The sequence below is a fragment of the Embiotoca jacksoni genome, unplaced genomic scaffold (assembly GCF_022577435.1).
Source record: "Embiotoca jacksoni isolate LCO1_2020_lvr unplaced genomic scaffold, fEmbJac1.0.p SCAF_2, whole genome shotgun sequence".
NCBI classification, from domain to species: Eukaryota; Metazoa; Chordata; class Actinopteri; family Embiotocidae; genus Embiotoca; species Embiotoca jacksoni.
The window spans coordinates 16,660,508-16,684,845 of record NW_027185340.1 but is presented as its reverse complement, the minus strand read 5'-3'; the positions used below and the strand labels follow the sequence as shown (position 1 = coordinate 16,684,845).

General features: G+C 42.2%; 1 protein-coding gene across 1 annotated transcript in view; it reads left to right on the top strand.

Moving 5' to 3' along the window:
* hdac4 (histone deacetylase 4) overlaps positions 1 to 24,338 on the top strand; it is a 113,130-nt gene that overhangs the window by 68,178 nt on the left and 20,614 nt on the right. Inside the window, exons 8-20 of the mRNA XM_069154787.1 lie at positions 4,328 to 4,456; positions 4,696 to 4,802; positions 5,726 to 5,845; positions 6,215 to 6,428; positions 7,418 to 7,641; positions 11,666 to 11,899; positions 13,375 to 13,561; positions 13,970 to 14,103; positions 14,862 to 14,964; positions 16,853 to 16,899; positions 20,917 to 21,024; positions 23,043 to 23,098; positions 23,354 to 23,441. Of these exons, the coding sequence (XP_069010888.1) occupies positions 4,328 to 4,456; positions 4,696 to 4,802; positions 5,726 to 5,845; positions 6,215 to 6,428; positions 7,418 to 7,641; positions 11,666 to 11,899; positions 13,375 to 13,561; positions 13,970 to 14,103; positions 14,862 to 14,964; positions 16,853 to 16,899; positions 20,917 to 21,024; positions 23,043 to 23,098; positions 23,354 to 23,441 (1,751 nt within the window). The remainder of the gene's footprint in view (positions 1 to 4,327; positions 4,457 to 4,695; positions 4,803 to 5,725; positions 5,846 to 6,214; positions 6,429 to 7,417; positions 7,642 to 11,665; positions 11,900 to 13,374; positions 13,562 to 13,969; positions 14,104 to 14,861; positions 14,965 to 16,852; positions 16,900 to 20,916; positions 21,025 to 23,042; positions 23,099 to 23,353; positions 23,442 to 24,338) is intronic.

The following is a 24,338-nucleotide window of genomic DNA, read 5'->3' as shown; positions in this document are numbered from 1 at the left end:
GCGCATCTCTGACGCCTGGAACTGTCACGCATGACGTTTTTTTTCTTTTTTGGGGGGTGAATTATAAATGTATGTTAAAAACTCTTTCTGTCCAGTGAGTTCAGGCGAACAGTATATTACAACAGGGCTTCGTTGTCCGAGTCTGAGGGCCTTTGTGATGATGGCTGCTAGAACACAGAGGGCCACTTTGAATGCTGTGACAGGAAGTCTGTAAGGGCTTCATGACAGAGGCAGACTTGTCACGCTGACCCCCTCTCTGCCTTACTCTTTCTCTCTCTCACACACACACACACACACACACACACACACACACACACACACACACACACACACACACACACACACACACACACACACACACACACATTCCCATACCACACTTGGTCCCAAACACTGAACAACAACCGTGCAGGATATCTGCGTACAGTATCACACTTTCATGGTCTTTGTTCTATCCATTACAGTTCAATTCTATTCAGTTTTATTTGCATAGCGCCAAATCACAACACCGGTTATATCAAGGCACTTAACACAGTGAAGAACTTTACAACATTATACAGAGGAACCCAACAATTCAACAATTTCCACAAAAGATGGGAGGAAAAAACTGTCCTTTTAAGGGAGAAAAATGATCCTTCAATACACAGCTTTATGTTTTACATACTATTCAGTGCAGAGAACATTTAGTGAGTTAGTAGATTTCTGTCTTATTGTAGAAAATGACAATATGGATGACTGTTAACATTATGGTCTTCCTCCAATCCTACTTTTAAACTCACCAACCATGATTTGGTGCCCATACAGCTCCATGATCTTTAGTCAGTCAGCCATCTTTTGTGTGTCTTATGCTCATATCCTATTTCTTTGGACACTAGAGAGATGTTTCAATATTTTGATGTCAAATTTGCAGGCAAATATCTTCTGGAAACTATAACTAAGAATTGATGTCTTTTAATCACAATGCCCTGTTTTATACACTAATTTCACTGGAATTACATTTTATAGCCAATATGATCCACTTTATTTGTTTTCATGTTATTAGAAATTACGCAAAATGAGAGAAATCCATCTGTTTGTTTATACGTCTGTCTGTCTGTTTATGTGCATCTATTCTATTTATCTAATGTATCATCCATACGACGTTTCTCGGAAGCTCTGCTGATTAGTTTCAGCAAACTCCCCCTATTGATTTCCATAAATCTCTCCCTCCCTCTGCCTTTTTCCCTGGCGGAGTGGCACGGCTTCCCCCCAGCATGACTCCATGCAGCTCGGGCCTCCTATCTGTCAGAACAGATGAGCAACTCAGTATGTTTTTTTTTTTTTATCAGAGAGCCAGTTGCCCTCGTCAACTCACTACTGAAGTATGAAGTACCACTTATGCAGATTTTTTTTATGTTGATTTTGTACAGTTTTAAGGGTTCAAAGAAAAAGTTTTTGGTCTTGAGCATCTTTGTGTAATAAGAAATCACATATAGATGCAAAGCACAGTGAAGGAAACGCAAAAGCCACAATGGAGCAATGTCTCTTAAAAGAATATAATGGTCATACCATACCATAGCCATCCATGGCTAGCATGAAAATGCCCTTGAACATGCCAGGACTCTGGGTTGTAAAGTCCCAGCTAAATTTTTTCCGTAGCAGTTAGTTTCCCATCTATTATCACAACTGCAAGACCACAGAAGAAGACATGATGTTATCTGACATCATGTCCTGGCAAGAGAGGGTGTAAATTTTAAAAAAAAAGTCTGAATATTTTAGAAATGCTACTTTATCTATAAGTGATAAACAACATAAAATAGGACAATAGCCTCTGCTCTGACAAGGCAGTACGTCCATCTTTGCCAGTGGTTGCTTACACTGAGCCCATAGAGCTTCAACAATGTAAGGAGATAGAAAGTAATTGTAGAGAAAAGAGAGAAGTGGGGCATCAGAGGAAGCGAGAGAGAAAGGAGGGGATGGAAGAAGGTGAAGGAGGGCTGCAACAAAATGCCAGCATCAGCAGTAAAGCTCGTCTGGGCCCTCTGCAGCGAGTGTGTTCGCACGTGTGCACACTGGTGTGCTTTTGCCCAGTCGGCATTAACACCCCTCAAAGTCACTGCGTCCTGAGGTGAACACACCCGTGGCGACCGGTGCCCAGCAAACACACACACACACACACACACACACACACACACACACACATGCACACGCGCACACACACACCCTTACCTCAACGTCCTTCTTCGTCTCCTTCACCGCTCTCCAATCATCCTTCTAATGTCCAGTTGCTCCATCTACCTAGTTGGTCTCTCTCCCTCCGTCCATTCCTTTCATTTATCTATTTTGTGATCACTGAGGAGGCACAAACACGACCTTGAACACCATCCTCTTCAGTTTTTACTACGTCAGTTCCTTTCACTTTTGCCACGCAGTGTTTGTAGGTCTTCACTGTGGAGGTTAATCAACTTTCCTCTGACACTGAAAAATACCTGTTTGTGTATGATTCAGCAGATGTGCAGAGCGATACTCGTGTCTACTTTTTTGATATCGGTGCGTCCAACACCACGGCTCATATTAGAGCTGTTTTGATTGTAATGGGTATTATGAGGAGACCACCCAGAACAGTAATAAACAGAGCACAAGTCTCAGCACAGTGGTTGATTTGCTCCTGCCAGCATTAACACAATCAAGGGTTTATCATTTAGGGATATTCAAAGCACATTGGTAATCAATGAGGCTAAATTATGTTGGTTGTATGTTGACTACAAACTTCATCAGCAAATACAAAATTCATGCTGAATAATTTGCATTACAGTAACAACGAATGCTTTTTGTAATATATCAGAAATTCACCAAAAAAGACAGAGAAACTCTGATTGTTTTCTTTCATCTGTCATTATAATCATGACAATACTGTAATTTTGATCATGTTCATATGTCAGACTATTACAGTTCAGCATGCACTCTGCTGTTCTTCTCCCTCTTCTACTTTCTCCTCCTAATGCCTCACATTTCATCCTGACCCAACCCATCTCTCCCTCTTAACAAAGACTTTGGAGGAGTGCCCTCCACTTAGAAGAAGCCCTTTTTTAATAATTGAGTTTCCTACGTTCAGCAGCATTGTTTCCCTTAAAAACGAGAGTGCATTTGAAAAAGCACCTCCGCATTATAAATGCACATTATCCCCACAGACTAGGAGGTATAATGAGAGTGTCTTGCACCTCTTTGAAGTACATGAAAAACTCAGTGTCTTGTCCCATCTCGATTAGGATTTCAGGGGCCAGAGGGTTTGTAATGACCCAGAATGAGTCCTTCTAATACGGAATGACTGCATCACTGCTGTACACAAAGAAGAATCAATTGCTTTCACTTGGCTGTACCAGAAAAACGAACCTCCTTCTCCGAGGCTAATGGATGTAGCATGGTCCGTTTGATAATACGGGGGGTCAACCGCTGGTCAACCGTCCAGCTTTAACTAATTGAACGGAAGGAAGCCAGTAGAGGAGGGAATAAAAAACGGCCTGTTTGTTGGTATAGTCTGGCAGAGAGACACCAAAGCCAGATTGTCCAGGTTCTGTCTCTTACGTGACATGATTCCCAGAATGTAGTGTAAACTAGCCTCTTCTTCTTCCTGCACACCTCGTGTAGCACTCACCCATACAGCTCCATAGCACACAGCAAATCCAGAACAGGTGTGTTTGTTTGTAAGAAATATAAAATCAGGCATACCAACGCATGCACGCACAAACCAAAAAGACACACTCTCAGGTTTTTCTTTTTCTTTTTTTTTATATAATTGGAAGTGTCTGGAAACAAGCGGTGTTCATTAGCAGAGCGTGGAGGCAGCATCATTAAGCACGGGGTCAAGAAAGCTGCCAGTTGGCTGCTCCCCCTGTTGTTGCGGTGCTTCCCACTGTCACATGATGATGGCTAACTTCAGCTCCCAAATCTGTCAGCCACCGCATACAGTGTGGCCTATAGGGACAAGCTTATTAGCACCACTACATGCCAACGAACAAGCTCCCGCTTGTGCGACCCAGCAATCTACCATGAAGCCAAGTGCCAGAGTAGCAGTTTAGTGAGGCTGTAATTTTTAATGCGCTTTTCGGACTAATTTGGGCTGTAGCACATCCATATTTTTTGCATTTTTGGCTCAGTTGAAAATCAAACATTTAACACTGATACAGCTTAAGCTCTATCCACTTTGTTATCTGCGACACATGTGTTAAGCGGGCTGGAACAGATAACACATTGAACACCTTTTTCATCCAGTCTGCATCACTGTTTGGTACTCTTGAATGAAACTTCTCCACCTTGTTAAATCTGTGTGAGGTTTGTGTCGTTTCAGCCTCTGAGCCCAACCTGAAGCTTCGTTCTCGGCTAAAGCAGAAGGTGACGGAGCGTCGCAGCAGCCCTCTGCTCCGCAGGAAGGACGGACCCATCACCAATGCCAAGAAGCGTTCCCTAGATGTGGCCGGTGAGTACTCTTAAGGTGGTATCGTGATTAGGATGACGCAGATCACATATTAGTAATAGAAAAATTTAAAAAGATCCAAAAAAAACCGATGTAATCTGGAACCTCAGTAATTGGATTGTGATATTTATTGTCATATCTGTGTCATGCTGTTAAAATAAATATATTTTACTTGGTTGGCAGTTAGATGCATGCTAGCTTGTTAGCAAATCCTTATAATTTCTGTGTTGTGTGTATTCAAGAGTCTGCATGCAACAGTGCGCCAGGCTCAGGTCCCAGTTCGCCCAACAACAGCTCCAGTAACATCCCCAGTGAGAACGGGGTCACAATCTCCAGCAGCCCAGGAGAGGTAAAAAAAAAAACATGTTTCTCCATGTGTGCATGTCTATGACTGCATGTGTGTCTGTAAGTGTGTCAATGAGGAAGAGAGGAGGAGATTTGCTGTCAGTGTGTTTTAATGAAAGTCGAAATCTCTGCGTGTATACTCGTACAACTATCATTTTGCGGATCATTTTGAGTTTTAGTCCGTCAGAGTGAGGACATTTTGACAAAGTAAGGACAATTTTGTAGGTTTTTGTGTTTTCAAACACCTTCAAAGAGCTGTTTAAGAGCTAAAGACTTGTACTGTGTGAAAGAAGTTTGAAACGCTGGACACTTTGCACCCGAGGCGGTCGTCATCTTGGCTACGTAGAGGAAGGGGCAGGACCCACGACTTAAAGAAGTCTCAAATTAAGGCGTTTGAGGAAGCTGCAGCTGTTCCTGAACACAACACAACAGTGTTTGAGTGTGTTTATTGAATGTGTTAAAACAGTGGGCTCGAAAACACGTTTAAATCGGAGTAAAATTTAAATCAAAGCTGCAGATATTTTGGCAGATGTTGTGTTCACATGTTGAGGTCATTTCCAGTAAGTGTAGAACGGCAGTGTGTGATTTGAAACACCACTACTCTGTCAAAATTCCTGCACTGCACGAGTAAGAGTCCTAACATGTAAGCGCACTATTTGTTAGTGTACTAAGGCAAGTATGACATTTGGAAGAGTATGTAGGGTTAAGGTTAAAACCAGGTTTGGTTAAGGGGTCTGAATCCGGCACCTAGTTGTGCTGCTTAAGGTTAGATTAAGGTGTTATGGAATTTACATCATTGAATGTCCTCACAAAGAAAAGAGAGACAGAAGACAGACAGTAAAATGAATGTACTTTATGTACTACTGTGTCTGCTTCATGTCTGTACTGTGGAAGTACTCTCATGTTAATGTGCATGCGTGTGTCCAGGCCTCCCTGCTTCAGAGGTTGGCTGCCAGAGAAGGTTCAATCAGCCAGCTCTCTCTCTACACCTCACCATCTCTGCCCAACATCACTTTAGGACTGCCAGCCACAGGTCCTGCCAGCTCTGTGAGTACACTTTATATGCAATATTATACCGTGATGCAATATAACAGTACTCATAAAGAATCTACAGTTCGCAAAACGTGCACCAAAATTTCGTTACCAGTTAGTTTCCGACACAGAATAATGGTGGGTGTCATTAAACAAAGACAGGAGCTGTTCTTTTTTAGGCTCAGCGCATGCTTTCAATGTCTAAAACTGGATTTCATCTCATCAGAGATTTTTTGCGCTAGGATGCCTTTCGTGCCTCTTTCCGTCTTTCTCCATCTCACTGGCTTTCTCTCTCATCTGACCCCTTCACCTCTCCAACTGTCCGCCTCCCTCTCTGTCTGCCTGCCTCTTTTCTTCACCCTCCACGCAACCCTCTGGTTGTAGGTGGTGTCGGGACACCAAGATGGTGAGAGTCATCTGGCGCTGCCTGCGTTACAGCAGGGCATTCCACTGACCCCTCCCTTCCTGCCAGCTGCCCACCTGCCCTCCTACTTGGCATCTTCGGCGCTGGAGCGAGAGGGGGCCGGAGGGGGCACGGCGGGTCACAACCCCCTCCTCCAACACATGGTACTGCTGGAGCAGAGCCACAATCCAGTGGGTCAGTAGTCACTGCAACATATGCAGTATATTCTTTACTTCTCAGGCAGTCAGAGGGTGGTGTTTGGATCACCAAATGATTTGAATGATTTAAAGTTTTATTAGGTTCCCAGGTGCAGTACATGTCGACATAAATCTTAGTAGGATGATATACATACAATTCAAGACCGTAAATATTTGGACATTTACAAGCCTGGGAAAGGATCACCAGGGAAGATCTACTGACACGAGGCACATGGTTTTGTTTGATGTCATGTGTGCAGTTTTTCCCCAACTACTTATGGAGCCCTAAACATTTGGTAGAATATTTCCCACACAGTACTTTCTATACTGATGTAAACCCATTAAAATTAAGGCTACAATTTGACACTTTGATATAGTATGCTTACTTTATTTAAAACTGGCCGTGCATTCAAATATCCATACTACCGTACTATTTAGTACGCAAGAAAAAGATTTAGTATGTTCCAATACTTAGTATGTTAAACATAGTATGCCAAAAGTACCAGGATGTCCTACTACATCCTCGACGTCATATTTTGTAGTAGGGACGAATTTTGCAGCCAGCATGCTACTCTGGCTGTTCTGACCCACAATCTTCTGTGTGGCGATGTCACATCGACTGAGCCGCCGAGACAGTTGGTGGCGCTGATGCTCCGCCCACAAAAGGAAAGAAGGAGAAGAAGAAAAGGCAATAAAAGGAAGCGTACACGTTCCAAATGGCTTCCTTTTTCTCTTTACTTCAAATGCTGTGCTACGGATCAAGGGTCAAAATTCAAGACGCATTTTTATGACGAAGTAGTATGTCCCAATCGTATTCATACTACATGCAACAGTACATTCCTTTTAAGCTACAGTATGTACTAAAAGTAAAAAGAAAAAGTACGCAATTCTTAATGCAGGGTGAATGTGTTGAAGTTCAGCAACCTGAGGAGAAAACTGTGTAACTGTCCAAATACTGATGATTATTTTTTTGGTTTTTTTCTATAGTTGGTCTGGGAGGGCTACCGCTGCCATCACCCTCTGTCTCCAAACTTGTGCGGGGCCACCGTCCCCTGGGGAGAACCCAGTCGGCCCCTTTGCCGCAGCAGCAGTGCGGACAGGCCCAGGCCCTGCAGCAGCTGGTTGTCCAGCAGCAGCACCAGCAGTTCCTGGAGAAGCACAAGCAACTGTTCCAACAGCAGCAGCAGCAGCAGCACATCATCATCAACAAGGTATCTCGACACACAACTGTGCACAACTGTGTTTGAGTAGTACGAGTATTTGTACACTGATTTGGTTCATGTCTGAAAATCTTGTCCTTTCTTCAAGAGCAGCATGAATCAGCCTGCAATCAGCAAGTCTTTTAGCCAGTTTTTCTTGTCTGTGTTCATGTGTCCCTACTTCTCCTCTGTCACCCTGGCAACTGTGCACTAGAGGAAGCTGCCTCCATTTATGCTCACACAGGAAATGTGACTCACTGCATCACTGTGGAAGTTTGTGTCTGTATAGGGTAAATGTAGAGAAGGAGATGGTTGTTTGTGTTTGCATATGCATTTATGTGTGTGTGTGTGTGTGTGTGTGTGTGTGTGTGTGTGTGTGTGTGTGTGTGTGTGTGTGTGTGTGTGTGTGTGTGTGTGTGTGTGTGTGTGTGTGTGTGTGTGTGTGTGTGTGTGTATGCTAAAAGTCCTGGAGGATTAAGCTCCATTATCTTGGGTTGTCGTGCTGTTGGTGACTTCCTCTGCTTCTGGATGGCAGGCTGTTGTGGGTCCAGCTAATTATGTCAAGCTCAAGTGTAAAACCATGTTATTTTCATATAACACAGAAATTTTGTTCGTGCTCTTTTTCAAGTTTTTATGGCATATTGAAAAACAGAAACTGCTTTTTGGACATTACGATTATTCTAAAAATCTTAATATTTTATGACACAATGACATTTGTATTGCTTCTGGTTGTTTGTGTGGTTGTTTTCTTATTTACAGAGAACAATCATTGAAAAAGAACATTTGCACAATTGGTAATGGGCACTTTCTATTACAGATGCTCTAACCCCAAACATTATATTTATTCCGCAGGTGTAAAACAGTAATCCACAACAAAACACACAACAACACAATCTAAAGTAGCGAGTACAGAGATCTCCAGACAAGTCATGTTTGTTCTCTGTCTGCCTTTAATGGGTCCGTATTTTGGGGTAAAAAAAAAAAAATCATTGGTGAGACATGATAAATGAGAGCATGGGGATATACTTTGGCTATTTCTCCAGCAATAATTGTTGTAATATAATTCAGACACATCAAACGTTTATAATGCCTGTAAACCCAAACCACATGTGTAAGCGCCCGTCATGTGCAGAAAAACTCACACTGTAAGCTCCTCAAATCTGTTTTTGAAGCAAACCATTTATCTACAGATCACGAAGAATGTGCACCTCGTATTCAAATTTACAACAGAAGAACACAGACAAATTATTACCTCGCTACTTTTGTGAGTGCGTAAATATGGAACAAGGATAAAGACATCTACTGTAGCTGCCACTGATGTTATAGCCATTACTTTCTTTAACTTTCTTAAAAATAAATATGTTCAATCTGCATCAACAATGTAACCACGATCTCTAGAGCATTAAGTTTTGCATCAGATTTGCATTGCTATACAAAACTTGCAGTTACTGAAATTTATTTTTGAATATTGTTTCCAACCTCCCTCACAGGAAACTGATACTGGATTTGAATCTACTGAGCAGCTGACAACTGTCTGTATGAAGTTTGCATGATTTCCTTGTGTTGTGGGGTTTCCCAAAGGCAAACCATTTTCATCCCATATAACTGGAAGCTAATAATACTAGATACATTTGTCTAGATTGGTATGCGTGACAGGCCTTTGATAGACGGGCCTGTCACATCTTTTTTCTACGTATTCACTGCCTTTTGGTGCAATGAACCATTAAGCAGGAACTGTCACCCGGTTTCTACACAAACACTATTTCCACTGTTACAGGACCGACACAGGATGCTGGATGTTCGGTTAACAGGGGCGAGCTGACGTTCTGTGTTGCTTGAAAAGGTCACTTAACTTAAATGATCTTGCCCGTTTCATACTGTGAAATGCAACTTGTCATTTCAAATATCACAAGGGAACAAGAAAAATCCTTTGACCTGTGATGATTTCTGAGATATGTTCGACAGTGTCATTTGTTACAATCAATGAATGTTTTTTGAACAAATGGTTTGTCTGTGTTCATCCAGTCCCCAAAGGCAGAAATCTGTGATAAAATAAGAATAACCCTGACTGACTGAATTGTATGATGCTGGAATAGATGATGCTCAAATATTGACATTATTTATGGGTTCATGGCTAAAAAGCTTTTTTTTGTGCTTGTGACTTCTTGACTTGACTCTTTGTGTCTTGAATTATAAGCCCTGTATGAACTGCAAAACAATATTCTGACAGTCATATTTTATATCAGGCATCTCACTACAGATACCTAAATTCTTGCAGCTCTGGCAAACACAATAATTTATCTATTTTTAAATTGTACCATGCAACAGTCACTACAGTTATATCACCCAATACTCTCATTCTTACAGAAATACATAACATGTCTCTTGCGAGTCATTGACGTTTGTTGTTCCTATTAATGAACATAGTCATAAAAGTTATCCAAGTTCATGAAATCTGCCATACACTCTTTGTTTGACATGAGGAAGTACCATAACCCAGCCAACTCTCTGCAGCATGATTTGAATACCAGTTTTTATCATAGAGATAAGGATCATGGCTATCATTATATTTGAATCGTATTGGTCTAGTCTCCCTTTTATATGTACCACTTTGTAAAACATGACTCATCTGCAGCCTTTTTCCCCTTCATTGTTCAATTTTTGTTTTTTGTCAAATCAGCACTGAAAGGACGCTCTTCCTGAAAACTTTTAAAATCTGACTTTGACAGTCAGACAAAAGGGCAGCAGAGAAAGGCATGAAAGACTCTTTAAACGGCTCCAACATGAGCCTGCTGTCTACCATCCATTCCGCGGTGTAGTCACTCACATAATATTGTTGTTTAAGTGTGTGTGTGTGTGTGTGTGTGTGTGTGTGTGTGTGTGTGTGTGTGTGTGTGTGTGTGTGTGTGTGTGTCTGTGAGAGTGAGAGATAGATGCATAGAGTCAACTAGTGTCAAGTGTTTGTGTATACAACCACCTCCCCTCGCCACCTCCCACTCTCTCTTTATCTTCCAGTTGATTTAACAGGCTTATTTAGTGGCTGTCCCCCTTATGGTTCATATCTCAGCAACTATTTCCTCTATTAAAAGGAAAGGAGTTGAAAAAAAAAAAGGAGAAAGGAGGAAGAATCAGTGCAGCAGGGGTGGGTGAGTGTTTTGAGTTTGTTTGGAGAAGAGGGACTGGGATGAGGCAAGAGCCTGCTCTCTGACGTCAATGGAGCATTCCCTGGGCAATATGCCAGCCAAGTGTGTGTGTGTGTGTGTGTGTGTGTGTGTGTGTGTGTGTGTGTGTGTGTGTGTGGTGTGTGCGTGTGTGTGTGTTCCATGCACAAACAGTGGTCCAGTCCAATCATGACCTGCACATCAAGGTTGAGGGCTTTGACGACAGGGACAGGGACAGCTGCCACAACAAGATTACTGCAATCACCCCTCTACAATCCTTCCACTCTTTCTCCCTCGTGTCCTTTGCTCGTTTTTTTCATTTTTGTTCTTTTCTCTTACAGGCTCAGGCACGATGAACTCAAGCTGAATTACAAAATAGTCACATTAGGTTCTGTCAGAGCAAAAAAAAATCACAGATGAGAGTCCAGAGTGCAGATCGAGTTTATCTCCGTGTTTACAAAAAAACAGTGAAGAGGTCCTGGCTAATGTTAGTTTTTGTTTGGTTAAACTTGAGGTCTTGCAGGTTTATTTTTTTGCACTCAAACTGATCAGTCAGCTATTTTTGGAATTAAAAACATCTTCAGTGGAGCAAGCTGTCTCGCCTCGTGCATTGTCCCTGATGTCCTCTGAATTTAAAAGACAATTCCTCCTTCACTTTAAAACTGTTGAAACTATCTGACTGGATTTGGTTGTCTTTGTTTTTTATTAAAAAAAAAAATTGTACTTCTAATATTGGCTTGACGTTTAGCAGACAGTTTTTATCTGAGAGAGTTATTTTTTTATTTCAAGCAGGCATTACACCATGAAAATCAGACCCCCAATTATGCAGATGCTCTGTCAGACATTTGACCGGACTACTACTTTTCGTCCTCCAGATCATGTCCAAGCCCAGCGACCAGGCCTCGGCCGCGGGCTCTGGTGCCTTGGGTCCGGGCAGGCAGCACCAGAGTCACCCGGAGGAGACGGAAGAGGAGCTCAGGGAGCACCAGGGACTCTCCTCGTCCATGCAGGAGACGGGGTTACTGCGGGCGCTGGTCATCAAGCAGGAGCCTCTAGACCCCCCGGAGCAGGAAGAGAGACAGGTGGAGCAGGACTTCCTGTTTAAACAGGTAAGGGATGAGGGGTGGGGAGCAAGTGAAGGACAGGTGCAGGTGGGAGTTTAGGAAGATGCATGTGAAGAAGGAGAATGTCAGGAAGAAGAAAAAGACACTCGGATTGAAAGAGGAGGACAATAAGCTGAAGAGTAAATGATGGAAATTGGAGACTGAATGAGCGTGAAATTAGACAATTAAAATGTAAACTTAGCAAGTTCAATCTGCTTCTCAAAAACCCCAGTTTAAAAATAGCAAGAAGAAAGAAGATACTTGCATTTTAATCCTGCATTCTTTCAAATGTGGCATCAGATTTCACTACGTTACATTATCTAATCTTGTATCCATGATGATTCAGGCTGACAATAACTCGACACTGTGGAGGATTTTTTTTTTTTTCACTGGGACCACCTCATAGTGATTTGTTAGTGTTTTTTTTTTTTTTTTTTTTTTTTTTTTTAAGGCAAATGGGCAAAAGCAGCCTGACAGCAGTGACAGATGGAGCTTCTACTGACTGACTGAAACATTACACTCCATTTTTCGATCTTCCTTTCTTCCTCATTGACTGACCAGCCCACTTTCTGGCACGCACACACACACACACTACGAATACTATACAAATGTATTGTACTATTTGTGACCAGTTTAGGACGTCTACCTCCTCCAAAATAGTCCCTTGCATGACTCATAGTGGACATTTACTAGCAAGTATTCAAAATATAAACTGTACACCCCATCAAAGACAATATATCTGAAGCTACACTTGTGCACAATCAAGACACCGTGTCCTCATCTGTCCAGCCCATCCCTGCTGTCCGCTCAGCCAAATTTAATCAGGCACTCCTCTCACTGTCGCCATGGCTCCCACAGTGTAGGCAGACACGCCCATCAGAATAGAACAACAGCATTGCTGGGTGAGAGTCTTCAGACCAGAAAGGGCGCTGGGATTTTTTTGGCCAGGTATAAACAGATACTTAAAAAACACTTAGAAGAGACAATTAAATAAAATCAGCCTTAGGTACGTTTCATAGTCTATCACCTTGTACTTTTGTAAGCAATTTGATGGGTCATAATAATCTAGGTGTGGAGGCATCTGCCTTTATTATTTTATGAAGAGAATAGTTATAATATAAAGCGTTTTTAGGTAAAAAAAAAAAAAAGTATCCATTATACTTGTCAAAAGACAGAAAGGTAAAGTTGTACTCTTTTCAACTGAAGGCTCACATAAAGAGCTCACGTTTAATAACGAGTCATTTCAAATAAATGTTGCTTCACAACAGAAAACTTGCATGTCGCTCTGCAACAAAATATTTGTATTAATGCAGCTTACAGTATGTAGTATAGCAGCTTGGAAAGTGCATGTATCTAGTGCCATCTGCTGGCATGATAAATATACTGCAGTCCAACTGTCACATATCTGTGTGTGTGTGTGTGTGTGTGTGTGTGTGTGTGTGTGTGTGTGTGTGTGTGTGTGTGTTTATGTATGAGCGTAGCAGGCTCTGCTATTAGAGCAGCAGCGGATCCACCAGCTGAGGAACTACCAAGCGTCCGTGGAAGCAGCCGGGTTATCGGTCAACATTGCTGGACATCGGCCGCTGTCCAGGGCTCAGTCCTCTCCAGCTTCAGCCTCTTTCCCCTTGGTAGCACAAGACCCGCCAGCCAAGCCTCGATTTACCACAGGTCTGTAGAAACTAAATAATAACACACTGCAGCTAAATGCAAAATGATGCTTCTGATTCTTAGTGTGCGCACTACATTTACATGGAGTTTCCCCATGAAACAGAGTGGTAATCAGTGATGTACAGACATACTTTCATTCCACTGATTCCTGGAAATGCACAGCAGGATTGGTCAACATATAGTTGCTCTGTATATGCACAGTGCTGTTGCTAGTCATCGAGGCCCCCCTGACAACACAAAAACCATTACAAGTGTAATTCTCTCATAAGTTTATGATGTGCCAGGTGCAAAAGGTACTCCCTGTTTTACAGTGTGATTGTAGGAATCTGTTCTCATCCCTGTTGTCAAAGATACATAATCACCCAGAACCTCTTTATATGTGTTTGTGCATGTTTATGTGTTTTCCAGGTCTAGTGTACGACTCTTTGATGCAGAAGCACCAGTGCATGTGTGGTAACACCAACAGTCATCCAGAGCATGCTGGCCGCATTCAGAGTATCTGGTCCCGACTCCAGGAGACAGGCCTCAAGGCGCACTGTGAGGTAGGGACATAGATTTGATCGAGGAGACAAGGCTTGATGGTGTCATGGATAAATATATAACTGACCAACTACAAGGAAACACAGTTGCTGTACAAAATGTACACAAACTGATCAGTACCCAGCATTCAAAGGAAGAAGTGAGTTCTGGTTGGTCTTCGAATGCACACATGGAAGGCTATTACGTTACATTTATTGAGATGACGCCCATAAAATAACTTTCATGTCTTTTATACATACGCAACATCTTAATCCTGTTTTGGTCTTTTACGCTGTCTAACGGGAAATAATTTTTTATATCAGCAGTGTTTGTGTCATTTTCTCTCTTCTTCTTTGTATTCTTTTTTTGTATTGTAACTATTTTGTTATTTGAAAAGTCTTTAAATATATATATTCTTTAATTTGAAAGGTCAGTTGTGATTAATTTCACATCACCAGTGCAGATTGTTACCACAACCAGGAGGGGGCAGTATTAATCTATTTTCTGTTGACTCTTGGCTTTACCATTAAAAACAACACACTTTCACATAAAGATTAAAAATGATTTAATTCGTCTGACTTCAATACACCATATGCACTCTTATCCTGGAATTACAGGAGATGCTAATGTGACGTTCATACAGTGTATCCACCTTCATGAAGCACTTCACTCACTTGTTTCCATCTTCTTGTGTCACCATAACAGTTTGGTTATCAAATATGGAGACCTAATCTGAATACCTGTTTGTGTCTTGTTCTCCTGTATTCTTCTCTGTTTTCAGTGTATCCGTGGGAGGAAGGCCTCGCTGGAGGAATTACAAACAGTCCACTCTGAACCCCACGTCTTACTGTACGGAACCAACCCACTGCGGCAGAAACTAGACTGTAAGACCTGCTTCCCTGTATTCAGAAATATACTTGATTTTTTTCTCTCTACAGTCCTACAGTACAGACTTCCCACCAGTTTACTCTTAAACGGTGGAGCTCTGAAATGAATGAGTGTAGTGAATAATAACCATATTCTCTTGTAGGACCTCAGTATACATGCAATGCTAAAGCCTTCAGTAAAGTCTCCAACTAGGCGGTCATGTAAATACCATGAATGTGCAGCGTCTGTTAAAGGAATCTGCTTAAATGTTTAAACCGTGTCATAACAAAAGGTCTATTCTAATAAAGTCCTGGAGGTGTTACGATAAGGCGAGGACCCGCTGAAGCTGTTAAACTCGACGTCGCAAAGGGCTGCTTAGTCACTTAGGTCTGGCCTTAAAGTGCAGGTGTAGCCAAGGTAGCCTGTGTGCGTGTGTGTGTGTGTGTGTGTGTGTGTGTGTGTGAGTATATGTGCACAAACCCCAGTGGTCATCTTAGCTTTCATTCCAGTGGAGACATAAATTTCTCTTATTATTACCACTTACACAGGAGTGCACGCAGTAAGAAATCGGAGTGGAGAAGAAGAAAGTGAAAATGCAAACTGCTATAAAAGGTGGCAACTAGTCAGGGATTAAAGTATTGAAAGACACTGTATTAAATATCCGTGAGGGAGCATTTCTTTTTGTCAGACCCTGTTGAGCACATGTATTCGTAGCAAGTTAGCGGGTGGCTCGGTGAGACTTGGAACCTTCACCTGCCTAATATGAGTGCCACGTTCTGCCCGTTGAGCCTCAGAGGTCTGCTGGTGTGCTAATGAAACTTTACACAGGTCCAGTTATCAACACTGGATTGACATCAGTTTCACGTTTTTAAGAATTGCTCATTTTACAGACAACACAGCAGCGAGATCAAAGTCAAAAGGAAAGCAGCTGCAGCTGAAGTAAAAGGTTTGACATGAAGTTTTTGTACACAGTTATTAATATGTATACAGACCAAGCAGCAACCAACAGTGATGCTTCTCATTGGTTTGTGAACAAGCATTATGAAACTTCGAGTTCAGACTTTGACCGGCGCCATTTTGCTAGTTCCGAACGGTTTGGAGCCGGTAGTGACCATATTTGGATGAGCTGGGGGGGGGGGGGCGAGCGGTGGATCTGACACTATGTTTGGAAACCCGCCATTCAAAACCCGCCCACCGATAGTCGGTAACCCGACTGCACCACAGCTCTGTCAATCAAACAGACACGCCCTTAAAAACACTGTTTTTTGTAGCTTATTCTCATTAATGACAGGATTATTTTCAGATGGACGGCCAGAAAACGAATAAGGAGAAGTGACTTTAACTAACAACACTGAAGTAATTCGTGGTACAAAACGTTTGACTCAGAATTTTATGAGACCAGTTGAATGGGAGTCTATGGAGCCGGAGGCTTTTTGCAGCCAGCCTCTAGTGGTACTTGGTGTTATTGCAGCTTAAGGCACTTCTGCATCTGCAGTATAAATACAGTATAAAACAGACACAAAAGATGGTTGTGTTAGTAAAAGGAAATTGAAACTGAAGTTTGCATTTGATATGAGTTTGATCAAATTTCTTTTCTGACATGTCAGAAAACTGAAGTTTACTGATTTCTATTTTAAATGATAAACATAACCATTTACGACCAAAACTCTTGATTCTCCATGAAGACAGACTTGATTATGAGGTCAGTGAGATACCTTTTTCTTCTTCACCTCACCCAATTAAAGCTGGTCCCTGTGTACTCTCACTGCTCGATAAGGTCACAAAGTCAAACGCTCAGTTTTAGGGGTTGTGCACCCATTTGAACTGGTGAGTCCACAAAGTTACCTCTTTACCCCGTAACCTTTTACTCTGTCGAACTTCTCGATGTCTGTCCTTCTCTTTCAGGTTCGATAAGCCCCATGTTTGTGAGGTTACCATGTGGAGGCATCGGGGTGAGTCGCTTATCTTCTGTTCGCCAAGTTATTCATCGTTCAAATATTCACAGTTTAATTCAGCATTTGTAATTTGTGTGCCGGATATTTCTTGGAAATGGCCATAGTTAGTCACGCTGGTTTATTCAGTGGAAAATTGTCGTAATAGACTGTTGTGTTTTTACAACACTGTGTAAATCTAATCAATACCCATCTGGCAGCGCTCCATCTGACTCTGAAGCAAATGAGCATAGTTTCAGCATCATCAAATACTAGTATAATAACTGCGTCTCCTTCACCTTCTGTCTTTGCCCCCCAGCCTAAATAATGGTCCCATTTGTTCTTGTTCCACTAAACAAACACACATAATCTTAACACACTTGCACACACACACACACACACACACACACACACACACACACACACACACACACACACACACTGCCCCTCAAGGACCAGAGGCAACATAAGCTGTTGCTTGCCTTTCCGTTGTGTTCGTAATTCTAACCAGATGTTACGAGCTGTGTGTGAGTGCGAGTGCGTGTGCGAGTGCGTGTGCATGTGCGTGTGCCGGGAGGTATGATTTTGTTTGTGTGCATAGCAGTGTGTTTGGGTATGTTTGTGTGTGAAGGCAATGAGTTAGATGGCTGGAAGTGCTGTCTTTAGAAACAGATATGTCAGAACAGTCTTGCACCTGTATGTGTGTGAAAGTTTTTTTTGAATGTCTGTTTTACAATGTGGAACATTTGGAAAAGCCCCCTTTACTTGCTCTTTCTACATCTCCAGGGGCCGTATTCAGAAACATTCTTAAAATCCTCCCACACAGCTCCTAGCTTAGCTTAACATTTTTTTAGCAAGGAGACTTAGCTTAGGATAGATTTAGGAAACTTCCCAGAGCAACTCTGAGCAAGGAAAGGACAAAAACCCTTATCTTCATGAGGAGGTGTGTTCGACCCCGTTTCCAGGTGTGACGCATCCTTTTTAAAAGATGTATTTGGTTCATCCAAAAAAAAATGCAATCTTGGGAATAATGGGCACAGAATGGACAGTGACATCCAGTGTATATTGAATTAACTGTGTGCCAATACGAGGCTGTGAAAGCGTGTTTTTGTTTGTATCACTGCTGATGAAGGTTGTAACAGACTCGAGTCCTTTTTCATTTTACCAAATATCTTTGCGCTGCGATCACTTTCATTTCCGGCACAAACATCATCTCTGTACGATGTAATTCGTAGTTTTATTAATGTGCCATCATTCACCGTTTCAAGAGTTTTTCTCTGATTTCTCTCAATTTTCTCCACTGCTTAAGAAATTCTTCAGCCTGTTAAAAATGATCCTCCCTGCTCCCAACAGTTCTTCACCTCAGGACGTCTTTTAAGGGTTAAGATGCTTTGTGAATAGCTTTTACGGTATCTTTAACAGGATCTACTCTTAACTTTCCGGGAAACTTCTTAAAAAAACAATTCTGAGAATTTTCGGCGAATTTTGTCAAAGAAAACTTTGTGAGTACTGCCCCAGGTCTTTAACATGTCCCTCATACGTCCAGGTCTTCTCCCTCTCCCTTTCCCTTCCGCCCCCTCCCTTTACCTCCCCTCCCCTCCCCTCCTTTGGGGTTACTGCTGCTGCTCTGGTGGGAACAAGAAGAGCCTCAGCTCGCCGCTGTTCTGTTCTGCTTTTTATAATGGCAAATGAGACTAAATTGTTGTCTTCCTGTCATACACACACATACAAGTCCCCCCCCCCCCTCCCGCACACACACACACACACACACACACACACACACACACACACACACACACACACACACACACACACACACACACATTTACAGAGGAAAGAGGCTGAAATTAGGCTGTCAGCCTGTTGAGAACCATCATTCCGTCACACCAGCACGCCTCACACACACACACACACACACACACACACACACACAGACACACACACACACAGACACACACATACAGACACACACACACACACACACACACACACACACACACACACACACACACACACACAGACACACACACACACACACACACAGACACACACATACAGACACACACACACACACACACACACACACACACACACACACACACACACACACACACACACACAGCTTCCCTTTCACTTTTTCCTGACTGGCCTGTGTCCCTCACTCTTGGCTTGAGGCAAAACTAACATCAACATGGGAAATAATAAACCACTCATTCTCCACATGCAGCATTAGAGCAGCATCTGTTTGTGCTCATTAACCTGACTTGTATATATGATTCAGTTTCCCATTTACTCACTCACTAGACTCTTCGTTTGCTCGCTCGCTCCGTCAATAACTCGGCTACCACATACTGTCTTCCACTCAATCCATTAGTCACTCAGCAACAACGCGCTCTATGCATCCTCGCGCCCTCCTTTTTAGTTTCTTTAGTCAATGCTAAACGTTTCAGTTTTATTTCATGACAAACTCTCTCTTGGCTTGACTTAAGAAGAGCACTGTTTTTCTTCTCTGTGGATGTTATTATGGAGTAATCATCCAGCCTTGATCAGTTCCGTCACTGGAGACAGGAGGAAAGTGGGCCGGTTGGCTGAAAAGCTGCCGAGTCGTACGGACTGGTTGAAGGACAGAGAAGCTGGCTGGGTGGCTGGCGGTTAATGTTCCACTCGGTCAGTTGACTGGCTTTAAGGCCGGTCGGCGCGGATGAAAGGGCCCGGCTGTCTGACAGGCCGAGTGACTGGCAGGTTCTAAAGTTAACATATTTAAAGAAGAAGAGCTCCGTGGTTTACATCAGAAAGCCTCACTGGAGCTCCAGGATCGGCCCGCGGTGCACATGTGTGTACAGTTCAAACACGCGGACCTCCCTTTTTCTTCTTTTCCTCTGCCAGCATCTTCTCTCTGTGTTTATCATGTCCTCCATCTGCCCGCAGTATCTGCCATGCCTGATGGAGGGTGTGTATATTATCCTGTGCATGGCCCTGCGTACAATCAATCACGCAGAATATTTTGGCCTGTTGGACTTGTATGCATGTGTGTACGTATGCGTGGATGTACTGTTGTGATCGGGGCCGGGGAGGGGGGAGGGGCGCCTGAGCATTAATCAGACTTGACCACTGAATGGTTGCCTTTTGTCTGTGTGTGCTCAAACACAAATACACACAGACACATACACATACACATACAAACAATCAATCTGGAAATATTTTTTTTAATACAATAATATAATCAAATAAATGCAGAATTTTTTAGATTGTTTTAATAACTTAGCTCCACTTCTGTTATTTTCTATATTCTACAACCAGGTCATCAATAAGCCACCAATAGTGAATATTACAGTTTGGCATCTTAACATTACGACATGTCCACATTTTCAGTTTATCATTTATCATTTTAAAAACACTCAATACAACAATTTCTAAAGTTCTCCAAGCATCTTTTCCTGCCTTACGTTCTGTAAAAAAGTTTAGTTTTTATATCAGACAATGTATACGCCGATAACGTTTGATCGGACAACCCATAAGTCAGTCAGCCTTTCTATCACGCCTTAAGTAATCCCCGTACTTAATGTCTATTTGTCTCTATTGTGAATTGAGGAATATTTTTTGATTCTGTTTAAAATGTGATAGTATCATCTCCTTCTGACTAAAATAAATGTTAAGAAAATCTGTTCTGTTACGTGCAGATTGTCTGCATTATTAAGCTTCTAAATATGTCCTACTGCCTCGTACTTTTTCTATTGTTTTCGTCCACTGAATACATTTTCCAGCCTTTCCTACACTGTCGCTTCTTCACCCAGAGCAGACACCCTTTAAAAGACTAACTTTGATCCTGTGAAATGACACAAGCTAAATGATTTCAAATGTGCTCATAGTTTTACGATCTCTGTCCCTCTGAAGTACTGAAAGTGACGCCATCACATATTCCTTGATGAACAAATAAATACATAAATGGAAAGCTGTATGAAGTTGCGTATTTTTGCTCCCTTTAAAAATGTCACATAAACAACACACGACGTGTTGTGCGTTTGTGTGTGTTGGCAGGTGGACAGTGACACCATTTGGAACGAGGTCCATTCGTCCAGTGCAGCTCGTCTGGCCGTCGGCTCTGTGGTGGAGCTGGTCTTCAAAGTAGCATCAGGAGAACTGAAGGTTGGTTTGGATGTTCTGTGGATATTAATTAGTCATGGTTGTTTGTTGGGGCTACAGTACATTTTTAGATATCGGGATGACTAAAGGATTTTATGTGTTTGTCATGTCTGTGGGGCCTTTATGTGTGGGTGAATATGTCCATTTAATAACCTTTAAATGGAATATAAAACCAGGCTGAGATGAACTTTGCGACAAAATAAAGCCGTGACAATAACTTTTGGTTTGGTTTGATTTTAGTCTCCGTGACGAGTCCAACCGCCTTGTTCCATTTTCAACCTGAATCTCCACAACATATTCTTACAGACAGAACAAGGCAGAGCAAATACACAAATGTTTGATTGAGAATATTTATCGTGAATTAATCAAACCTTCTAATGCCCAGTGCTATAAGATGAATATATCATTCCTGCACTAGAGCTTGTACTATCTATCCACACCTCCAAACACAGAAACCTCCTTCCAGAACCATCATTAGCACCTTCCAGACAGACATCCCCACCCCGTCATGCCTTGCCCCCCACCCCTAGCCAGCCTCCTTCCTATGTGTCTGTTGGCAGTGGCTGCTTACTGTTTGAACCCAGCAGGGAGGCCTGGTGCACAGGCACCGCAAACGCCAGCAGTCCCCGCTAACAGGCCTCCTTTATTGGTATTACACCAAAGCCACCTGCAGAGCAGCTGTCGCACTTAGCGTTAGCTTAGCACCAACATACCACAGACTAATGACATTCCTTAGAGACAGACGGTAGCACGCCACACTAATGCCCACATGTTTTTTTGGTTGTGTTTTGCTAGCGCACCTGCCCTCATCATATGGGCTTGATCTTCTCTTTCTATGCAGCACTTCGCACCGTTGGCAATATCACAGTTTAAAAACAAAAACCAACTGCATAGCGCACCCAGACTTGTTGCTAAAACTAGGGTTAAAGTTCACAGGCATTGACTTGCCCTGAGCTTAACCTAGTCTTTAGTCATACATGCACATGTGCATACACACATATTCTCACACACATGCTTGCACACATGCAGATGGTCCTCGGAGGATCCTCCACAGCCCAATAACCAAATTCCACCTGCACCAACAACTCTGTGAACTCCACAGAATGTCATAAATCTACTCAAGACACACGCACGCACGCACGTACACACACACACACACACTCACTTTACACTTTTGTCTCTGCATGTGCTGCTTTCTTTGTTTCTCCCCACATCTGTAGTAATGTAATTGTTATTTTTTCCTCTGTCGCCTATACAGAGAAACACACCACCTCCTCCTCGCCTCTCATACACTTACATACATACGGTATTGTGTTCTTTAAGTGGGTGTCCTTAAACCAGCTGAGGCAGTTGTCGCCACAGTAATCTTCCGGCTGGCTGCTAATCCACAGCAGCTGACCCAACATCATTAGTCCAGCTTCTCTCGCTCTACATCAGCCCAAACATCTATCTAATGTCCCCACATAGCAGCGGGAGCCTCCAAAAACAGTTTGCTAGGAGGGCTGCGTTACCACAGATTCCCTTAACCGACTCACTGCAACATCGGTTTCTATGTGTACTTATGTGCACAATTTTCAATTGGTAAGGCAAGATGACATTCTTTAGAATAATAGTGAGAATAGGTTTAGTTTTAGTATTGACCGACGCATACTGGATAAAGGTGGTGTCATGAAAGGAAAATAATTGAACTTTTAATTTATGTATTTGTGTCGTTTATTTATTTTTTTGCTGCACACATTCTTGACACCAAATGTTCCTTACAGCATAATAAATAATGGGGCCGGGAAAGTAATATATTCAGATGCAGTCTTTGAGTTGTCATGTGTGTATTTCCGCATGTGCCAGTTCATTTTTGAAAGCGATGAAGACTGCTCATGCTCATCTGACCCCTCAGTTTTTCAAGGAGACAGAAAGAATATGATTAGAAACAAAGGAGCAGGTTTATGGTCAAACAGAACAAACCTTCAAGGACCGTGACGGTCTGTGTGTAATGTGTGAATGATTTCCGTTTCCCCTGACAGAATGGTTTTGCTGTAGTTCGACCACCTGGACACCACGCTGAGGAGAGCACACCTATGTAAGTCAATTAAAAATTCATGAAGAGAAAAAGATACCCTTACATTGAATTCCCTCCAGCAGGTATATTGTCCTTATGTTCCCCTCTTTCTTCACCTCTTTTTTTTTTTTGCCTCATCCTCTTGTACCGCTTGAATTCAAAGTTTTGAGATAGACTTTAATGTGATGACAGTATTTAAGAGGTGTATTATTCAAGCTTGTCAATACAATTCAGAAATGCCACAGTCTTGTTTATATCTTCTCTTTCGATTTTCAGGGGCTTCTGTTATTTCAACTCGGTCGCCATAGCAGCAAAGCTCCTGCAGCAGAGGCTCAACGTCAGTAAAATCCTCATCGTGGACTGGGTGAGTTTCAGGAAACCCAAAGAGTTTTTTTTTATTACACAACCATCTATTCTGAGGATGCACCTATGCATAGATGTATGACCAACTGTTTCTCTGAGCTCACTGAATATTCTCAGTTTGACATAAATTGTATTTCCTCCAAGCCAAGAATCACTTCTGGTGAGCTACTGAGGAGGGTTTTTTCATACGAATTTCTTGCATGAGGTGTCAAAAAATTAACTGACAAAAAGCTAAATGACTCATAAACTGATGAGGATTGTCATCTGTTTTCAACCAATAGAAGACATTACCACAACTAATTTTTGATTTTTTTTTTGGATTTTTTTTTTATGGTCTCATCTTGCCCTTTCTTTTGTCACACATTTTTGCCCTTAAGACAATGGCTCTTAAGTGACTGTCCAGCTGTCTCCACATGCTTTCTTGTTCTCTTACTCAAAAAGTAACTGTTGGTAACTGGTATAATTAAAATCCAGTCACTAGTAGGTAGATCCCATTACATTTCCTGTGATTTTTCATCATCTTGAGCCATAAATGTTTTTTTGCGTCTTCTTCAGCACTTCCACCAAAAAGAGATAAATAGCTTGTCAAGAAATAAGGCTGTTGGAATATCAAATTTATCATCATGTTATCTGTCCTTTTAAAATGTTTGCAATGGTGTAATAAACATAGCAGCCACTAACTGACTGCCTTGTCTAGGCTATTTAGGTCAAATGCTGTCCCTTTTTTTTTTTTTTTTTCCGAGGAGACAAAGTAATTTATAAGACCGTATGACGAAGCCTTTGTCGTGTCCAGGAGCGCCGCTCTTCAGTGGCATCCCCGGCTAGTCGTGGCCACTCCCAAAAGCCTTTGAAGAGCCTTTTTCATTTCCTCTCTGTCTGTCACAGGGCGACTTTTAGT